General features: G+C 38.4%; 1 protein-coding gene across 4 annotated transcripts in view; it reads right to left on the minus strand.

Moving 5' to 3' along the window:
- The window catches only part of BEND6 (BEN domain containing 6), a 45563-nt gene that overhangs the window by 5058 nt on the left and 19542 nt on the right, over positions 1-20963 (minus strand). For 2 of the 4 annotated variants that reach the window (XM_036998390.2, XM_073224760.1), the window contains exons 3-6: positions 17336-17513; positions 6592-6812; positions 3430-3622; positions 2126-2262 (exon numbers count right to left, since the gene is read on the minus strand). In XM_036998390.2, the coding sequence (XP_036854285.2) occupies positions 2135-2262; positions 3430-3622; positions 6592-6812; positions 17336-17513 (720 nt within the window). In that variant the 3' untranslated portion in view covers positions 2126-2134. Of the gene's footprint in view, positions 1-2125; positions 2263-3429; positions 3623-6591; positions 6813-7400; positions 7465-12089; positions 12695-17335; positions 17514-20963 lie in introns of those variants that run through there. The other 2 variants (XM_036998395.2, XM_073224761.1) reach the window with 2 other exon arrangements.

The following is a 20963-nucleotide window of genomic DNA, read 5'->3' on the forward strand; positions in this document are numbered from 1 at the left end:
ATGGGTCGGTGTTTCTGGGCTTGGATGTATAGGAATTGGTAGAAGTCTACATGGTTTTTCAGACTTGGCAAATTTCTATATATTGCCATGCTAATAATAATGCAAAGAAAGTTGTTTTTCCAAAGAATACTTTTGGGGGCAGGGCGAGGAGGGACTATCGTTCACCTGAGTAAGTATAGTCATCTTTATAAACTGCTGTTAAATGACCAAGAAGAGAAAAATATAGCAGCAGTCCACCGGATGGTGCTATACGTGACTAATTCATCAAGCATGACTAAACTGAGTTTTAGGTGACCCTGCAGTTCCCAGCCTACCCTCTCAGTCCTTTTGAAATAATTTGAATTTAGTTATACCGCAGTGAAAGATACATACCAATTAAAAAATTGTCTTTTCCATTTTAGTGTTAATCTCTACTTCTGATTAAAAATTTATGCATTTCCTTTCCAAACAACTTGGTAGGAAAGCAAGGCTCAGGCCCAGATGTTTTCCCTTTTTCAATTTAATTAATGACACAGCCGTGTAATCTAACAGTGCTATTCCTGGCAAGTACAAGCAAAACTGATAGAAAAACCTTTTAACTTTAATTTCTTCCACACTGTGCTCACTGATATAGTCAGAGATGAGTTTTGTGTCAGTCTTTGGCAGCCTGAGATATTAAAAAAACATAAGAAATAAAATGCTTTGCAGAGCTCTGAAATACAATAATGTTCTCCAAAAGGTAGCCCTATGATTGGAGGTCTGGTCACACGGCATTTAGGAAGGGGACGTGGACAGTACACAGCAGGAAAACTGGGTAGTCTCAAGTCAGAGTGAGAAGGCTCATCTAAACAATAATCATAGAACTAGGGACCTGTGAAATTCACAAGCTACCGAAATTCTTAATCATTCGGGGAGAAATAAATACGCATATCCTTATCTTTTATAAACCCTCAAGTCAGTCTACCAGTATGTATGTGCCATAGGAAAGAATCCCTTATAATGTTTTGTTTTAATATGTTTTTTTTTTTTTAAGGAAGGAAGAATGTTGTTGACCGTTCTCAGAGCTAGCCTTAGTTGTAAGAAAAATAGTGAGGGACCTGCAAGGGAGGATGGGGGTGGTGGTCAGCAGCGGGTGGAGGGGGATCACTGCATTGCATGCAGTTCCGCATCCCATTTAAAACACGGTCGGAAGAAAGACAAGTAAAATGGTCTTAAAAGTGGCTAGGGTTAGGCGGGGGACAGGCAGAGGGGAAGTCACAGATAGAAGTAGAGCAGGTTAGGTGAACCTGCCCTCATGAATTTACCATATACCGTATTTATCCAAATATAAATAACACAATAATGCATTAGTTTGTACATATTTTCCATCCAAATAATGGAGAGGAAGGGTGAGCACAGTGAAACCGCCAGGACATTGGGTTGCTAAAGCAAACACAAAATTCCACTTCATGGCTTTGCCTAGGACAGGGCCTGACTATAAAGTGTATAAAATCAGGACTCACTAAAACAAGTAATTACTTTTCTTTATATAATCCAAGCATCTTGGAAAAAATCCTTTTTAGACAAATAGAAACTATAACAGTTAATTTAAAGTTCTCATGAAGCAGAATGGAGGAGGGTGGAGGAGACCTCTCCGTACTCCTGGCCAGTTGTTTGAATATGGGTCAAAGCACTGTTCAGAGTTTCAAATCTCTGATGTGCCTCAGAGATTTCCCAAAGGTCTGCATCTCCCCTGTTCTGGACAAGCACTTTCCAAAGTGTCCTGAGTGCCTCCTTTGGCTTCTTTCTACCCCTGCGCACAAGTAAGCACGTGTTCTGTGAAGGAAAAAACTTCCTCGGTAAAACACAGTTGGAAAACACTGCATATTATATCCTCTTCTTAGAGATTTCTGGTATGCTCTGGGTATGTTAAAGGTTAGCAAAATGTCTGAGAGGTTCTGGGAAAGGAAAATGTGTAACTGAACTCAGCAGTTTCCAGATGTAAATGCCCTTCGCAGTCCCCACCTTCACCCCCAGGAAAGCCTATTAAGTATCTCACAGGCCACTAGTATTCTCTAGTAGAGCGTTCAGAAAATGGTGTTCCAGGGATAAAAGTATTACATCTTCTTGCCACATTGAAAGGTTTGTGAAGATTTAAAACACTTACCAAAAAGATCTACTTAATATCCTGAGAGTTCAGATTTTTGCTTAAATTTGGCTTCTTGGTACAGTTGTTTAGCTTTTGCCCTATCATTCTCCTAATTGAAACATCATCTGTATTGGGAAACAACTGTTTTGTGACTCCTGTGAAAAAGAACAGTAACACACAAAAATACTTAATGAGACCTTTGTATCTTAAGGTATGACCTGAGATAAAACATCAAGCAATCTGCATTACAATTTCGTTTCCATTTTACAAAAGCAGCCCAAATACCCATGAGATATTTAAGTAGATGATAGGTTAGGTGCAGGTGAAGGTGGGGGTTAGGGTGAAGGGTTAGGGGTTGGGTAGGGTTAGAGTTAGGGTTAGCGTAAGGTGCAGGGTGAAGGTATGATTATGGTTAGAGTTAGATTGAGAGCTCAAAGTTAGGTTAGGATTAGGTTTAGGGTTAGGTTTACAGTTAGGTGTGGGTTAAGCTGAGGGTGAGGTTAAGGGGTAGGGTTAGGGTTGGTGTTAGGGTCAGGTGTAGGTTCTGGATGTAATTATGGTTAGGGTTAGAATTAGGTTTAGGATTGTGGTTCCATGTGAGTGAGGCTCAGATTTTTCAAAACAAAAAAAAGAGATAATGAAGGTCTATGTTATAAACTGAGAGTATGCATATTTGTCTTCCTATGGTACCGCTAAGCTTTAACCTGGCTGCTTGCTCGGAACTCCAGGTCCACTTACTCCAAAATGTTAGGAATTTATTTTTATCCATTCCCAGTATCAGTTTAAACAACTAGACTTGGAATGAGCCTTTTCCAACAAAGAAACAGCATTTATTATAAAATATAGAGAGCTTGGATGCAGTGAGTCCCCAAATTTGCTGGATATATGCCCCCCAAATTATTTGATAATCTACATAATTATGTTTAAGCAGCTTCATTAACTTAAAAACTGTAGAGAAGATAGTCAAATTAACCTTTATTTCTAGAATAAAAGAGAAGGGATATAACTAAGATAAAGAGAAAATAAGATAAAAACTTTCCTGAAGTTTTGTTTAAAAGATTTTTAAAAATTTACTCTTCTAAGGTTATGAATTTTATGAACCCAAACTTTTTAGGGATATAAAATTTAGTTTTATTTGAATAACCACTTTTCATATAAAGTTTTCCTATAAAATTTCCCATATTTAATGAGTTTAAAACTACCCTCAGATTTTTCTTCCATAGAAAAATAGATTTGAAAAAAAAAGCCATCAGACAATAACAAGATTGAATGATAAAATAATTCCAAATTCATGTGACAGTATAATACAGTCATATTATCACCTATTATTTCTTGAACTTCATTCTGATTCATAGCTGGTTTTACCGCTTTGTCCCTTGAAGTAGACGATTTTGCCCCCGTCAGGCTGTGCGTGGCCATGTATTCATTTGTGTAAAGTACTTGCATTAAATCATTTATAAACTTCTGAGGCTTGCTCTTGTTACAACGGGCAATCTGCCATTTTTCAACCTTGAACTAAAAAAATTTAAAAAATAAAATAAAAATGGGAAAAGAAAAGGAAAGTAACATCTGGAGAAATATATTACTAATTGAGTTAAGACATACCAGAAAACAAAATCAACATTCCATCAGGTGATGTATTATACTTTTAACATATATTTTACATTTCAGGGGTTAGAGTTAAATGTTGCTTTGAGATAGTTCCCAGTATTTATGAGATATTTGTTCCATAGTATATGCAGAGTCTTGTCATGCCGTCTGGATTTGGCACTTTCAGGATTAGACCCCTCCTCAGCACTTCCCCCTAAGTGCAGTAGGCAGAATAATGGCCCACTGAAGATGTCCCATCCTAAGCCCTGGAACCTATCAATATGTTATCTTATATGGGAAAAACAGCTTTGTATATGTGATTAAAGGTAAGTACCTTGACATGGGGAGAATAGCATCCATTATTATCCAGGTAGGCCCAATCTAATCACACAAGCTCTTAAACATAGAAGAGGGAGACAGAAGAGTGGGTCAGCAAAAAAAACACAGAAGAAGGAGGAGAGATTCAGAAAGTAAGAGGGACTTTGCCTGCCATGGTTGGCTTTAAAGATGGTGGAAGTGACTCATGGGACTACATCAAACTAAAAAGCTTCTGTACAGCAAAGGACACCATCAACAGAACAAAAAAGCATCCTACAGTATGGGAGAATATATTTGTAAACGACATATCCGACAAGGGGTTAACACCTAAAATATATAAAGAACTTAACACGCCTCAACACCCAAAAAGCAAATAACCCGATTAACAAATGGGCAGAGGATATGAAGAGACAGTTCTCCAAAGAAGAAATTCAGATGGCCAACAGGCACATGAAAAGATGCTCCACATCACTAATCATCAGGCAAATGCTAATTAAAACCATAATGAGCTATCACCTCACACCAGTAAGGATGGCCAGCATCGAAAAGTCTAAGAAAACAAATGCTGGCGAGGATGTGGAGAAAGGGGAGCCCTTCTACACTGCTGGTGGGGATGTAAACTAGTTCAACCACTGTGGAAAGCAATATGGAGGTTCCTCAAAAAACTAAAAATAGAAATACAATTTGACCCAGAATCCCACTCCTTGGAATTTACCCAAAGAATACAAATTCTCAGATTCAAAAAGACATATACACCCCTATGTTTATTGCAACGCTATTTACAATAGCCAAGATATGGAAGCAACCTAAGTGTCCATCAGTAGAAGAATGGATAGAGAAGAGGTGGTACATATATACAATGGAATATTATTCAGCCATAAGAAAGAAACAAATCCTACCATTTGCAACAACATGGATGGAGCTGGAGGACATTATGCTCAGTGAAATAAGCCAGGCGGAGAAAGACAAAGGCCAAATGATTTCCCTCATTTGTGGAGTATAACAATGAAGCAAAACTGAAGGAATAAAATAGCAGCAGACTCAGAGACTCCAAGAAGGAACTAGTGGTTACCAAAGGGGAGGGGTGTGGGAGGGCAGGTGAGAAGGGAGGGAGAAGAGCATTGAGGGGTATTATGTTTAGTACACATGGTGTGGGGATCACGGGGAGAACAGTATAGTGCAGAGAAGGCAAATAGTGAATCTGGGGCTTCTTACTGCACTGATGGACAGTGACTGCACTGGGGTATGGGGGGAGACTTGGTAATATGAGAAAATGCAGTAACCATATTGTTTTTCATGTGAAACCTTCATAAGAGTGTATATCAATAATACCTTCATAAAAAATAATAAATGAAAGAAAGAAGAGAGAGAGAGAGAAAGCGAGAGAGAGAAAGAGAGAGAGAGAAAGAGAGAAAGCAAGAAAGAAAGAAAGAGAGAAAGAAAGAAAAAGAGAAAGAGAGAAAAAGACAGAAAGAGAAAGAAAGAAAGAGAGAGAGAAAGAAAAAGAGAGAAAGAAGAAAGAAAGAGAGAAAGAAGAAGGAAAGAAGGAAGGAAGGAAGGAGAGAAAGAGAGAGAGAGAAAGAAAGAAAGAGAGAGAAAGAGAAAGAGAGAGAGAGAAAGAGAGAGAGAAAGAAAGAGATAAAGAGAAAGAAAAAGAGAGAAAGAAGAAAGAGAGAGGAAGGAAGGAAGAAAGGAAGGAAGGAAGGGGGGAAGGAGGGAGATGGTGGAAGTGGGCCACTAAGGAATGTGGTTGCTTGTAGAAGGGGGAATGGTCTTCAGTTTGCAGTCAGCAAGAATATAGGGAGCTCAGTTTCTACAAGCACAAGAAACTGGATTCCATGACAATCTGAAGGAGCAGGACCCCTATGTTTATTGCAACACTATTTACAATAGCCAAGATATGGAAGCAACCTAGGTGTCCATCAGTACATGGACCTTCTATGAAGCCTCCAGAAAGGGGGGCACATGGTAACCACCTTGATCTGACCACACTTCTAACCTACAGAACACCAAGATGATAAATTTGTGTTATTATTCATCATTAAGTTTGTGGTAATCTATGAAACAGCAAAAGCAAACTGATACACTGAGATTCAAATATCTGAATGTTAGGTGGTTAGTATTTAATTATGCTCTTGAAGGCATATTTTCTGAGGCCGATACCTGATTCTAACAAAACTCTGTCTTTTTAGCTTCTGTTTCTTGATTAAGAGAAATTGGGAGAGTAGAAAAAGAACTGTGTTCCGTTAGCATGAAGAAGCTGAAATTTATCTTCTTTCAATGATATAATTTTATTACCCTTAATGCATAGTTATCCTTCTGTCGCTGGCTTAAGAATTTTCTAGTTTAATAGCTTCATTATGGTCCACAATTTGACTTTAGTTTTCTATATTGGATATTTATTTCACAAATATTAGATTTATTGTAAAAAATTGTTTTATGCAATCAGGACGTTGTGGCTGTGATCTAAAGTTACCTAGAGTTATCTGAGAAAGCAATGTTCATTCTGTACTCTTATTTTACTTTTTTGTATTTAACTGTATCCCAGAGAAAGAAGGGCAGGCAGTCCAACTGACCTGTTTCTCCTCAGTATGATGCTCTTCTTCAGCTTTCAAGGAAACTGGTGAACTGGAATTAGAATTAGAATTGCTGCACGTTGAGGCTAATGAATCTGGTGAGGAGTTGTTCGTTGCTCTCCAAAGGGTGGATGCAGATGTGGACATGGTCCCTCCACCCTTAAGCAAGGTCTCTGCCATACCAACCAATTCCTCAAACTGGGTGACTGCCTGGGGTAACACTAAAATGGCAAGAAAAAGTACTACTTTACAAATACTTTTCATACCAGGGGCATATATCTATATTTTTTACTGTGTGTATATGCATCAAAAATAGGTGGAACCAATTGTTAACATTTGCTACCTTTGGAAAATAAACATGGTAAGAAGAGTGGTTGGAATGTATTTACTGTTTCTTATTTAACATAATAATTGCTTAATAAAAATGAATCACTTTTAAAGTATTTTATTATATTTAATGTATATGCATTACTTTGTAACTAAGTTGCATGTTTTGAAAAATTGGTTCTAATTGCAAATAGTATTATTTGAAGGTGTTTAATCTCTTTGTTTGGAGACATTACTGATTCTATTATCAATCACCTTCTAGTCATTCACATTAGGCCAGTTTAAGTGACCAGATAAAATAAAGCATTTCTTACAGATTAAAATAAATTTTCAATGACCTTTCTATGTTGCCAGGGAGTCAGATTCCATCAACTTAATAAAAACTAGTTGCCACAATTCAAAAGTATGTTTTCACATATTAAAGAAAAATTTTGGCATTCTACTGAATGTTCTCTTTGTTCCTTTTTTTAATGGAAACTTACACATTCAAAGGTTTCATGCTTCCATGTAAAATGGTCTTCTCAGTTCTTATATCTAGTTTGTTTCCTAAGGACAAATAACATTGTGTTGGCGTTGGAAGACACCTTGAATCCTATCTAATTCAACTCCTCCCTCTATGGTTGAGGGTACTGCTAGAGAAGTGAAAAAACTCTTTTTCTTTTTTCACTTTTCTTAAGCATATTATTGAACTATAATATTCAGAATAATAATTTGATTCAAGAGCTGAAAATCAGGCATATTGATGACATGTCCTAATCAATACATCTGGTACTATATTAATAGAAAAATAGGGAAATCTAAAGAGAAAAATCTTGTTTGATATTCTTTCAATTAATATTTACTAAGCACCTCTCATGTGCCAGACACTTATTCAATCAGCAATTATTTATTGAGCATTCACTGATATTAAACATTGCCTAGTTTTTACTCTGTGCCAGGCATTGTTCTGAGAACTTTAATGATGTTCATTCTGTTAAACCTCATTGCAACTCTATGAGATAGGTATTATCATCATCCCCAATTTACAGATGAGGACAATTAGGTACTGGGAAGGTTAAATAATCTGTCCAGGGTCAACACAGTTAGTGAAAAGAAGAACCAAGATTCAAATTCAGATTCTGTCACTTCCATGCTATAAACGACTCTATTATGCAGACTGAACATTTGTCAACCTCAAGTAAGGGGCCAGGGATAAGATGGGGAGCAAAACCAGACGTGATCCTAACACTTTGTAACTGAGAGGGGGTGGGGGGCACATTATTTATATAACCATGCCATGTAGGAAGAATATGGCCTGCTCAAAGATCTGGCTTCCCCATCAACCCCCTCTGCTGGGCAGTAACCTCTAAACTCTTGGAATTTCCTGAGTGATATAAGGGTCTTTGTTCTTCATGATGAACCCTTTACACCACACCTGATAGTTTACTTAAGGAGTTTCTCGGGGTGGGAACAATCACCCCCAATAGTTTTAGGGTAGAAGCTGGCCACAGCCACGAAGCCAGAAAGGCTTAGAGACTAGTTCAACCAGATAGGCAATCAATGAACCTCAGTAAAAACTTTGGACACTGGAGCTCAGGTGAGCTTCCCGGGTGAACAATACTCTGCATATTGTAAAACATAGATGCCAGGATGCTAATGCATCCTGAGGACAACAGAAGCTTCACGTCTGGAAACCGCCCATACTCTGCCCTGTGTGTCTCTTCCAACTTCGGCTGGTTCTAATTTGTACTCTTTCCGTATAATAAATGTAACCATGAGTATAACGCATTTCAGTGAGTTGTGAATTTCTCTAGCAAATTATTGAAACTGAGTGTGTCTTTGGAAAACTCTGGAACATGTAGTTGGTATAAGAAGTCTTAGGCAGATTTAGTCTAGAGGAAGTTGAAGACTGAACAGGAATTAAACGGCTGGAGGGAATGAAGTGGTCATCAGACAAATAGGAAATACGAGCTCTGAATCTGAGGAACTGCAAGAAGGGCAAGGCTAGAATGTAAAAAAGAAAAAGGGAATTTGATGTAAAGTGAGCTTTCAAAAATATTTACTGTTTTCTCTAATAATGGAAGTTTTACAGCCTATTGGAATATATCCTTTGTCTGTGTATCTCTGCCTCTGTTCACTCTTTTCTTTTTTAAACACAATTAGGACCATACAACATACATAGCATTGTATCATGGTCTTTTTTTCAATTAAGTCTGTAAGTTGAAAATTTTGCCTACTTGATTAAATCTTCTTGGGAAATATGATATTTTGAGTTTAATTTATATAGAATCAAAAAATAAGATCTGACATGAAGTTTGAGCAGAAATTAAGTAGGGAAAGGGAGACGAGTTTGACAAAAGGCTGTAACAATGAACTCATCTTGTACACTTCCTGTGCAAGTTCTGGAATCAGCCATTTCTCCAAGGAACTCTAGCTCCTTTCAGTGAGAAATGATATTACAAGACCACATCCGGGTACTAGGAGTGCTCTTTGCTTTTGGCTTCTTTCTAGGCTAATTCAGCAAACAGTATTAGAAAAAATAATTCATTTTTAAAAGATAAAATTCATCATATGTTTAACCAGTATGTCCCATTCAAATTCAGAACACAGAGCTTTTACTTATACTGTGTAATGATGCTTTTTTAGTGTGCCACATGGTATAGAAAGGGAAACTAACTTGGACCTGCTCCCACTCCTCCAACATTGAAATACTACTTTTCCTAGTGCCATTTGTTGAATAATTTGCCCTTTTCTTAATTGACTTGCAGGACTGGCTATATAAAGTGCCAAGCCCTTTGCAAAATGAGAATATAGGACTTGCTCAAAACTTCTTAAAAATTTTAACATGGTGACAGCAGAGCCTTTAACCAGTATGCCCTTTCTAAGAGCAGGGCCCTGAATGACTGCACAGGTCACACACTTGTGAAGCTGGCTCTGATGACTTGAGCACCATTACAGCAAATACCTATATAGGATTTGCTATCGGCAGGCTCAGTTCTGAATGCTTCACGTGTCTCCTAAGTACATTTGTTCTTTCCACTTTTGAGATGGGGAAACGAGGCACAGAGTGGTTGACAACTTGTATAAGGTTACACAGCTAGTAAGTGGCAGAGCCAGGGTTTGAACCCAGGTTGCCTGGCCTTTCTAAATCCAGACTCTTTGCCTCTATGCCGTAGTGCTCCAAGGTTTCTTTATCATGTACAAGGTTCTGTTTTGGGGATATGCCATCTGTTCCTTGATTTGCTGACTCTTACACCAGCAAGTTGTTTTTAATTATTGAAACGTTGTATGATTTAATATTGATAGGTTATGCCCTCATTTTTTTTTTCAGAGGGTTCTTAATTGATTTTGCCTATTTTTTCTTTCAGATTAACTCAGAATAATTATTTTCAAACTACCAAAAAAAAAAAAAAACAAGCCCACAAAATAAAAGGATCATTGGTATTTTGACTGGGATTCCATTCAAACTATTACTGATTTGGGAATGAATGGCATCTTTTCTTTTCATTTATGAATGTGACATGTCTCTCCATTTAATTAGGTTTGTATATTTCTCTGTGGAGTTTTATTTTTTTCATAGATCCCACACAATCCTTGTTAGGTCAGTGAGTAGATATTTTATAGTCATTTATGTAATTGTGAGTAGATTTTCTTTCTTTTAAGAATATGAAAGGCAATTACTGATCTATATGGAAATTACTGATTTTCTTAAGAAGGCAGCTACTAGATTTTGGACACCTATTATGTACCAGACATTTATTATTTTTTGAATAAGATAAAGCCTATAATGAAAAACAATAGTCCTCTGCCGTATCACTCAGCACTGTTGACTACCACTCCTAGCGGCCACCACTTCCATTCCGTGTACCTGTTTCTTCTGTTAATAATATGCATAAGTAATAATATGCATTTATAAACTATTTCTTGTTTTTTTCAGATTCATATAATTATTTGACTTTCAACTATGTAATATAACAGAGTAGCTTTCTTTCAACTCCTCCTCGAGCTACACAGAAACATACACATGAAATATTTATATGCAAATAGATACACATTCCTCTCCTTTTCCACCATCCCAGGAGAGTGGTAATGGTTGTTAGTTCACTAAATATTGTGCTTGCATTGTTGTAGTGTTGTAAATATTATTCACCATTTCTTTTCTTTAAAACATGATTTTTCCCTAGAATTAATAATTATCTAATTTTTACAGTTTGCTTATTATTATTATTATTATTATTATTATATTTACTGCTTCTTTTACTTAGGCATCTCTAAACTGCCTAAAAGAAGTGTAAAATCTCCTTCAGTATGTTTGAACACATCATGTCATCTATCACTTGCGTATTTTTCTGGAAGATCTCTCTCCTGGAACCCTTCAGAACCCTCCAGAACTAGTCCAGCTGATCCTAGGCCACTGTAGATGTGTTATCCTGGAGCTTTCCTTCGCTCTCATTTTGTGGTTTTTCCTTGTCTCTCCTGAATTAGACCATCTATTTTCTGGATACCGTATATTTCTCTTTCTAAATTTACTCTCCTATTATGGCAGAGCACATTCTCCATTAGCTTTTCAAAAAAGAAAGCATGGGAAGTACATTACTGTGTAAGTATGAAAATACTATTCTGCCCTCACATTTGGTTGATAATTTCACTGGGTATAGACTCATAGGTTTAAATAATTTCCCTTCAGAATTTTGAAGGCATTCCTTAATTATCATGGAGATTTTGGTGTTGCTGGTGAAAAGTCCAGGGTCATTCTGATTTCTGGTCTTTAGCGCGTGACATGTTCTTCTCTCTGAAAACTTTTGGATATTCTCTTTACTTCTGGGATTACAAAATTTCTCAGTGTTATGCCTTGGACAATTCTTTTGGCTTTTGGTGGTATCTTTTAATCTAGAAATTTGTGTTTTTTGGTTCTAGAAGTTTGGAATATTAATTTCTAAAATACTTTCTCCTTCTCTCTCTTAGGATCTCTTTTCTTTGGATATTCAGCCTCTTGGACTATATTTTTCTTAATCTTCTCTATTTTTCTTTTCTTTGTCTTCTTGCTCCAATATTTAAAAGATTTCCTTAACTTTAACTTCCAGACATTTTATTAAATTTTCAGATTTCCCTCCCCTGGTTCTTTGAATATTCCTTTCTTAAACTACCCTGTTCTTGTTTCATGAAACTTTCTTCTCTTCCCTACATTGTCTCTATTTCCTTTGACCTTATTTTTCTCTTTGTTTGTTTTGATCTCTGTGTTCTATGATAGAGGATTTCTTCAAGTAATTACACACCTTCCCTCAGCTGTGTCCAGTGTCCCTGAGTTCATAGCTCTAGTCCAACCTCTCCTGAGAGAAAATGTCCACCTTCTGCTGTGGTGAAGAGTGGTAGGTGCAGGTCACATGGGAAGAATGTGTGACCTTGTGGTCCAAAAGGGTATTTATGTAGGTTTTTCAATGATTCCTAGTTTTCACACTGCCTGCACTACCATAATCCCTTTCACAGATACAATTCCTCAGCCTTTTGTAATTCTGTGGTGGGATTCAGCCTCTTTTCAATTTCTCTACCTCCATTCCCTAACCACTCCCATCATAGTCACTGAGATTTCATATTTCTCCAGATTTAGTCAGTCACCACTCATCCATCCACTTTTCAGCTTCTGAAATTTTATTGCATCTTTTATCTGCTGTGGTCTTCTCTTGATTTTCCTTTGTCCTTGTGCTTTTTGCATTTCAATTCATTTTTGGTGGGATTTCATGAAAGGAGGGAAATTCACACATATTTAACTTAAGCTTTGTGTCATATTTAAATGAACCTGCACAAAACATAATTGATTTTTGATTCCTTAATAAAATCTCATTAGTTATAAGAGTTTTCAATTGATGCTTTGTTTTTCCTAGGTATACATTCATTCTGTATAAATAATGACAATTTAATATCCTCTATACAGTAGATATATCACTTTTTTCTTTTTATAACTTATTATGCTGGTCAGTTGTCATCTACAAGATATGTTTCAAATGCTTAACACATACACTTATTGCACCCACACATTTACTATTGTGAATGTCTACAATGGCATATATATTCTGTCCTTTTTCTTAGTAGGCTTTACAAACAGCGAAACAGCCCTGATTCTTAGTTCAAGGAGTTATTAGGAACATTACTGAGCAAAAGATAAACACTGTACTCTTTTCTTAGACCCCTTTCTTATTTGGATTATACATGAAATCTCAATTTTCTGATATCTTCCTAGTTTCTAACTGTAGTTTCACAAGGAGACCCACCATGACCGTGTTGTTTAATATGCAAAACACTCCCTTTCCTCAAATCTCAATCCTACTACTTTTTCCATAGCACTAATCACCAGCTAACATATTATATAATTTAATAAAAACATTTTTCGTGGATTTTGATCATCTTGGCCCCCTAGAATGCAAGCTCCATGAGAGCAAGAGTGTTTGTCTGTTTTATCACTGGATTTTCCTAGGTGTTTAGAACAGTGCCTGACATAGAATAGGGCTTTAGAGTTACTGAGTGAATAAATACATGTATGAATACTGCAGCGGCAGTTGGCAGTACCCGACTTTTCTGTAGCCGGAAGTCCAGCCAATAGCCGACTTTACTACCTGGTTTCTAGGGGTACGTTCTAGTGTGTGAGTATGGAAGGGGCAGAGGATATTAAATACATAATAGATTACACAGAATTTTAAGTGCCAAAGAGGAAACAAAGCAGGGGAGGTGAGTTAAAAAAAAACAAAAAACCATTGATGGAAGAGAGGTTGAAGTTTTAGATATAGAGAGGAGGTTAGGGAAAAGATGAATTTAGATTGAAGACTTGAGGTAAGTGAGGGTGCAGACCGTGTGGATAGTCGGGGGAAGAACATTCCAGGCTTAGGGAATGGTTGTACAAAGGCATTGAAGTAAGATCATGTCTGATGTCTTCAAAGGGGAAGCAAGTGGTCTGGTGTGACTGGATCACAAAGGAGGGGGGAAGAAGTAGAAAATCAGGCCACAGGGATATGTGGAAGGGAGGTGGCCAGATCACGTAAGGACTCAAAGATCATAAATATGACTTTAGTTTTATCCAGAGCAAGGTGGAAATGCACAGAAGGGTTTGAAAAGATGAACGATATGAACTGACTTGTGTTTAACAGGATCGTTCTGGCTGCTGTGTTGAGAACAGACTACAAGGAGCAAGAGCAGAAATAGTGACGCCAGTTAGGAAGCTGCTGCCATAATAATCTAGGTGAGGAATACAGTGGCTTGGACCAGAGTGGCAGTAGTGAGGGTGGTAAAGGCGATTGTATTACAAAAGTATTTTGAAGGTAAAGCCAGTAGGATTTGCCAACAGACTGAGTGCACGGTATGAAAGCAAAATAGAAATGCAAGATAACATCATGGTTTTTGGTATGAGAGTCTGAAACAATGAAGTTTGCATTAACCAAGATGAGGAGGAAAGAGAGAAACAAGTTGAGGGAAACAGTCAAGAATATGGTTTGGGACATGTTAGTCTGGGATGCCTCCTAGATACGTCAAGTACACAGCTGGACAATGAGACTGCAGTTAAAGGGAGAAGTCCAGGCTGGGAATGGAAATATGAGAATCATAGCTTATTGATGGATTTTAACACCAAACCATTGGATATAATCAGCTATGGAGCAAATGCAAATAGAAAGGAAAGAAGTCCAGGGACTGAGGCTGGGGCATCATCAAATATTTAGAAGGTAAGATGATCAGATGAATCAGCCAACTAGGCTAAGGAGGAAAGATCATCAGCACAGGAGGAAAACTGGTGAATGCGGTGCTCTTGAAGCCCCATGAAGAACCTTTTTCAAGGAAGGGGACATAGCCAAATGTGTTAAGTGCTGGTAACAGGGCACTTAAGACGACCATCGAGAAATGACCATTGAGGTTAGTAATACGGAATATTATAGGTTGAATTCTGTCCCCCAAAAAAGATATGTTACAGTCCTAACCCCAGTACCTCAGAATGTGACCTTATTAGAAATGGGGTCTTTACAGAGGTCATCAAGTTAAAATGAGGTCATTAGGGTGGACACTAATGCAATCTGCTGGTATCCTTTTAAAAAGGGAGAAATTTGGACACAGAGAGACAAGCGTACTGGGAAGACAGCATGTAAAGTTGGCATCATGCTGCCTCGACCCAAGGCACAAGCAGACGCTAGGAGAGAGGCCATCCCCAGTGCCTTTGAGGAATCACGCATGGCCCAGCTGACACCGTGACTCTGGAATCTAGTCTCTAGAACTAGGAGAGCATTTCTGTTGTTTAAGCTACCTAATATGTGGTGCTTTGTCACTAGCAAACTATTATATGGAGGTTATTGGGGATCATAAGAAGGGAAGTTACAGTGGAATGATAAGGCTGTAGTTAGAGTGGGATCCAGAAAGATTAAAAGGGGAAGAGTCGAACACAGTGTGTACAGTCACGTTATTTAAGGAGTTTTCCTATAAAGGGAAGAAGAGAAACAGTGTGGAAAGTGCAGAAGGAAATGGCCAGAAATACTTTTTTTTTAATGGGAGGAATAATAGTATGTCTGATGCTAATGAAAATGATTCACGAGAGAAGGAAAATTTCATCTTGCAGGAGAGTGGGGAGAATCTCTGGAGCTTTGCCCTGGATTAGGTGAAAGACGATGGGATCTGACGCATAGATGGAGATTCTGCCTTTGGCTAGGAAGATGGGTCATGAGAGCAGAAGAGAAAGTGGAGGGTACAAGCATGGGTGCAGGGAGATGACAGTCCCAGCATATCCCCCAATCACAGTGGAGAAGCAAAGTCATCAACTGAGAGTGAGGATATGGGAGGAGGTGCGGGAAGTCAGCAGGGAGGAGAAATGGAACGGCAGCCGGTGAGCGCTGGAGAGAAGAAGCTGGTAAGTGATTTGCCTCTTTCATTTAGAGTTTTCTCCTAAATTTGTAACAAAGATTGGTCTAATAATTTCCTTTTTTTGGGTTTATGTGTCAAGGTCTGGTGTCAATAAAAAGAGAGACAATAACAATAACTACCATTACTGAGCACCATCATGTACCAGGCACTGGGTAAATAAGGCATTTCTTCCAACGATGTCCTTTAATCCTTATAGCAACAAGGTCCTGACAGGACGCCCCGAGGCAGTTGAAGCTGGGGCTGAGAGCGCAGTGAAGTGGTGAGGCCGGGGCTGTACGGCTAGCAGGCAGGGCTGAGATTCAAACCAAGGTCTGTAACTCCAGCATCAATACTTTTAACTAGCAGTTTATGCTAATTTTATAAACTAGCTTTTCATTTTACTCTAAATTCTTGAAGAGACTAAATAAAAATGAGAATTATCTGTTCTTTGAAAATCTCATCAGGAAAAACTATCAGTAAGTTATAAAAGTAAAGTTGAAAAAGAACTAATGGCTTGTTGATGGAATAAACGTATTACTTTCATTCATATGTAGCTGTTTCTATTTAAAACCAGGAAACCTTCAATTTAGTAAATATTCTCAGGAAAGCACGAGTCATTACTCTGTCAACCTAGCTCATCACTCCTTTCTGTCTTCTATTATTTCTGACTCTAAAAATATAGTGGCACCGCCCTCTTTCTTTCCATAGGCATCGCCCCAGGCGAAGCTGCCATCCCGTTAGTCTGGGTGACTGCAGTTCCTTCTGTAAGTGGTTCTTACGCACTTTCCTTCTTGTTCCTCTCGTACTCATTCTGTACACAGCAGCCAGAGTGGTCTATTTTCAAAATGTTCTGTGTTTTTACTGTTTTACAACAGAATGCTGTCCAACATAGGATATAATTGCCAACTATTCAGCTGTACAAAACAGGGCATGGTGCTTAATTATAAACAGAAAACATAATTTTTGAAAAATAAACACTTAAGCACAAGATATGATTCCACCAAAAGGCATTACGCCAAATGATTTTTAATTTGCTGAGCCCGATCTTTCTCTTTTTTAAGCCTTCAGTGGAACATGATTATTTTCCCAGAGCATTCTTTCCAAACCCCAGACTAAAACTTAACATATGGAATCTTTAATTCTAGTCGTTGTCCAATGGATCACCATGGGCTCCGTTTTCTAGTGCTTTCCCTGGTAGAGGGGAATGAGGTAAGTATATCATGAGCGCCTTAACACGTTTGTTCTGTCTTACTGATCTTTTCTCTCTGGAACCTCACACAGTGAGTGGCCTCTATAAAATGCTCAATAAATATCTGTTGAACATTATTAAATGAATACAACATTTGGCATTTTGTAGAAATGATCTAAAATTTTCTAAGCAATGAACTAGAAGCTTCAATAGAGTCCTCCTGTACTGTTGTATAATCATAGATTTTAAGATGTGATTTTTAATTTTTTCTCTAAGGTACTGATTTTCTTTTTCATTCTTGACAGCTGATGAGCAACACTGCTCACTCATAGTGTATTTTCCCTTTCATCTAAAAATGTCAGTTCTCTCAGAGTTTACCTTGAAGCATGACCAAGGACTGTCGGAGTCGGCTGTTTTCTTTCCGGGTGTTTGTGAGCTTTTGTTTCAGACATTTTATTTTTGTGCACAATTCCTCCTTTGACAATTCTGCTAAAGGCTCTTCCTCCTCACTGGAGCTCTCACCCGGCAGAAAGGCATTTCCTGAATATGGATCTCTCTAGAATACAAGGAAGGCAGAACAGAAGAGGTTTCAAAGTGACTTCATAATGGTTTATTCCATGTTCTGTGCACAGCAGGTGCTTAATCAGACCGACACATTCCGGCTGTCTCAGGCACGTCCTGGTCCGGGAGAGGAGCTGGGCCCCAACTGGTGATCCAGCCTGAGCTTTGTCTTCCGCTATCTGGGGAAACTCAGAATAAGGGAAGACATCAAAGTTTCATGCACATGTCTCTTGCAAAACAGAAATCAGGAATCTGATTCTCTGTCTAACTTCTGTGAAAAATACTTTAACGATCAGCCAGACCACCATATGAACCTTTGTTCATATCCTCCATTTCTCCCCTAACTCCTCATTCATAGCTTCTCTGCTGAGACTATGCCATGAGGCCGATTTGGGGGTTCATTGCATCAGATAAAAGGAGACAGAACGTTCACTTAGAACACAGCATGTGTGTTTACCTTTTAGTTTTAAAAATAGTCATTAAGGTCAATGCAGGATGACAGTCTGAAAACTTCAGCATTTGAGTTGTAAAATCCAGGCTGTATTGAGACAGAAAAGAATTCTCTTAAATTACTAATCTGGAAAATTGGAGCATATAAAGATATACCTAGAAGCCTGGAGTATCAAGTTATTAAAAATAAGCTTTGGAGTAGAAGAGATAAAGGCAAGACAAAAAGAAAGTTTTTTTTTTCCTGCTGCACAGGAAGGGAAAAAGTGGCTGGTGTAGGCGGAGGAGCCTTGGGATAAGGAACTGGAATGGCAGGAAGTCAGGTTCAAGGGTCTGCGCTTCCTGCCCCAGTCCTTGGTGGGAAGAGAGATGGACCACAGGGGTAGGGATACACATAGAAACATCCAGATAAATGAGGGGCAATCCCAGAGCAGCAGGACTGTCTCCTCTCTTGTCAGTACATTAAAAAATTTATAAACCTAAAGAGGCATGCCTGGCATAACCTCAGGACAACATGGTGCCCTTCTGGGTCATGGATCAGAAATGACCAAAACTGGTGTCTAAATGAATGGACCGAGACAGCATCAAGACTCCCCAGAGCTCATGCAAAGCAGCAAGGGAATCCAAATGGTCCCTTTGTCCTGGTCAGGAAACAGGTAGATGCCAAGGGAACTGGAAACAGAAATCGTTTAGTATGTAGACAGGGAGGCCACAGGGTGCTGGAACCTTGTAGAAGATGGCAGTGGATGCCAGGATGGCAAACTCCAGCAGCCAGGGCCAATGGAACCCCCAAAGCACCTAGGAGTACTGGCTGTGTCTCAGCAGTAACACTGTTGGACACCTAGAAGCCAGGCAGGGAAGTTAGAACCTCAGCAGAAGGCCAGCTTCCCTCCCCAGATGCTGGGACGATAGGCAAGACTACTGGAAACTTGGGTCACTTTCCACAAAAAGAAATAGAAAGCTCGGGGGAGGGTAAGAATCTAGGATCTATTGAGGTTTAAATCCCAAAATGACTGAAATTATACTGGTAGATCATAGAAACTTTCAATAGTTAGAACACTAACTGTAATTCCCTGCGAATGGACAATGGACAAGTTCAAACTTTTTTTTTCTTTCTTTTTAAGCAAGAGATGGAGAATTGAGAGCCACATGAGATCAGTTATAGAAAATACAATTACAGTTTTGTATGATTTTGTATGAGCTGCCATAGCACCCCTAGACTGCTCTTGCTGTTGTGTGAAAGGGAAATAAGCTTCTGTCTTGTATAAATCACTGTTATATCTGGGTCTTTGTTACGGCCTTTGCAACATCTGTCCTAACTATGTAGATGTTGGCAGCTAGAAGCGGGTTACCCCAAACCTGACATGTTTGAATTACTTAGAGGTCAGGTTTGGGGCAAAAAGAGCAGAGGTATAACATGCTGGAAAGCCCCCTGACTCTGGTTAGACCTTGGTGACATATTTGGTGGAACTGTCACCTGGAATGCCTTGGAAGGCAGACCATGTGCTTACTGAGCCTGGAAAAAGAAAAATGCTGGAGTGTATCAGCGACTCTTGTCAGGGCGAGCCAGCTGGCAGAGATGAGAGGCTGTCTCCTTCCATCTGCATTTGGAATGCAGCTTGCAATCTAAATGGACTGAATCCAGTAATGTTAAATCTTCAAAGTTTGAAAAAGCCAGTGACTTCTCCATCTAAATGGTAGTATGTAATACTGTGATCCCAAGGCTTTCTCAAGAGTTTCTCTTCACGTGTTCTCTGCCAGATACTGAGATCCATCCCTATGGTAAGGATCAGATTCGGTGTGTTATCTTCAAGATTTTGTTTCCTATGACTATTAGAAAACCGCCACAGGCTACAGAGAGGCTGAGCACATATGACCTTCTTGTCATAATAAAGGAGGAGAGTTTTCAGGCTTTTTTATGACCAAACAAGATGTTTGGCTGTAGATACTTACAATGGAACCAAACAGAAATAGTTTGGAAAGCTATTATGTTTTTGAGGAAAATACATCACTAAAGAAATCACAATACTGGCCTGCAAGGTCATGTGACTATTTTACCCCTCAAGGAACTACTGGGCCCCCCACACCTGCACCAGAAAATTGAAACAGGATGTCATTTTCTCCCATCAATTGTCAAAAATATGAAATATGGATATAAATATTGGCAGGGAAGTACAAATACAGGAACCCCTTATGCACTGTTCCTGGGCACATAGACTGATGTGGAAAGCAATCTAATAGTATTAGTCAAATGAACTAGAAATGAACATATAACTTATAAGCCATAAACTGTCCTTCAATATGAAAGGGAAAAAAGTTTCTTTATTCCAGAGAAATTCTCACACTGTTTCTTTAAAGGACATGTATTAAGGTATTTATTTTGTCATTGTTTCTAGTAACAAGATGCTAGAGGCAATCTAGGTGTTCATCTTTGGAGGAAAGGATAAATATGGTGCTATGCAATAGTTATACACAATGAATTAGATATATAATAGCAAGATAGATAGATGTTAAGAACAGTGCTGATTAAAAACATCAGAACTAGATTAAGGTGTGTATTATGATCCCAGTGTCCCACTAAATGATGTATCCATAAGGTGGTACAGTGCAGCATGATTTGTAAAAAGGAAAAGAGTGGAAACCAGCCACACACATCATAGGGGACTGGTTAAATAAATAATGGTACATAGACAGAGTGGAATAACATGGAGCTATAATAAAAGAAAGTTCTTTATGTACTAGTAGAAAGATCTTCAGAATATATTAAGTAAAAAAGCAAAGCAGAAAGCAGCATATCTTGTCAGTTATATTTTGTGCAAAAGAGGAGATAATAATATTTGCTTCATTTGAATAAAGAAAGACCTGGAAGGATAAACAAGAAAGCAGTAAATGTGGTTACCTGTATTTGGGGGGTGGGAGGTGGGAAGGGTAAATGGGAGCCGGGGATGTGAAGGAGAGTTTTCATCGCTTACTTAAAAAAATATATATGTATAGTTTT

Source organism: Manis javanica, chromosome 16, assembly GCF_040802235.1.
Source record: "Manis javanica isolate MJ-LG chromosome 16, MJ_LKY, whole genome shotgun sequence".
Taxonomy (NCBI): domain Eukaryota; kingdom Metazoa; phylum Chordata; class Mammalia; order Pholidota; family Manidae; genus Manis; species Manis javanica.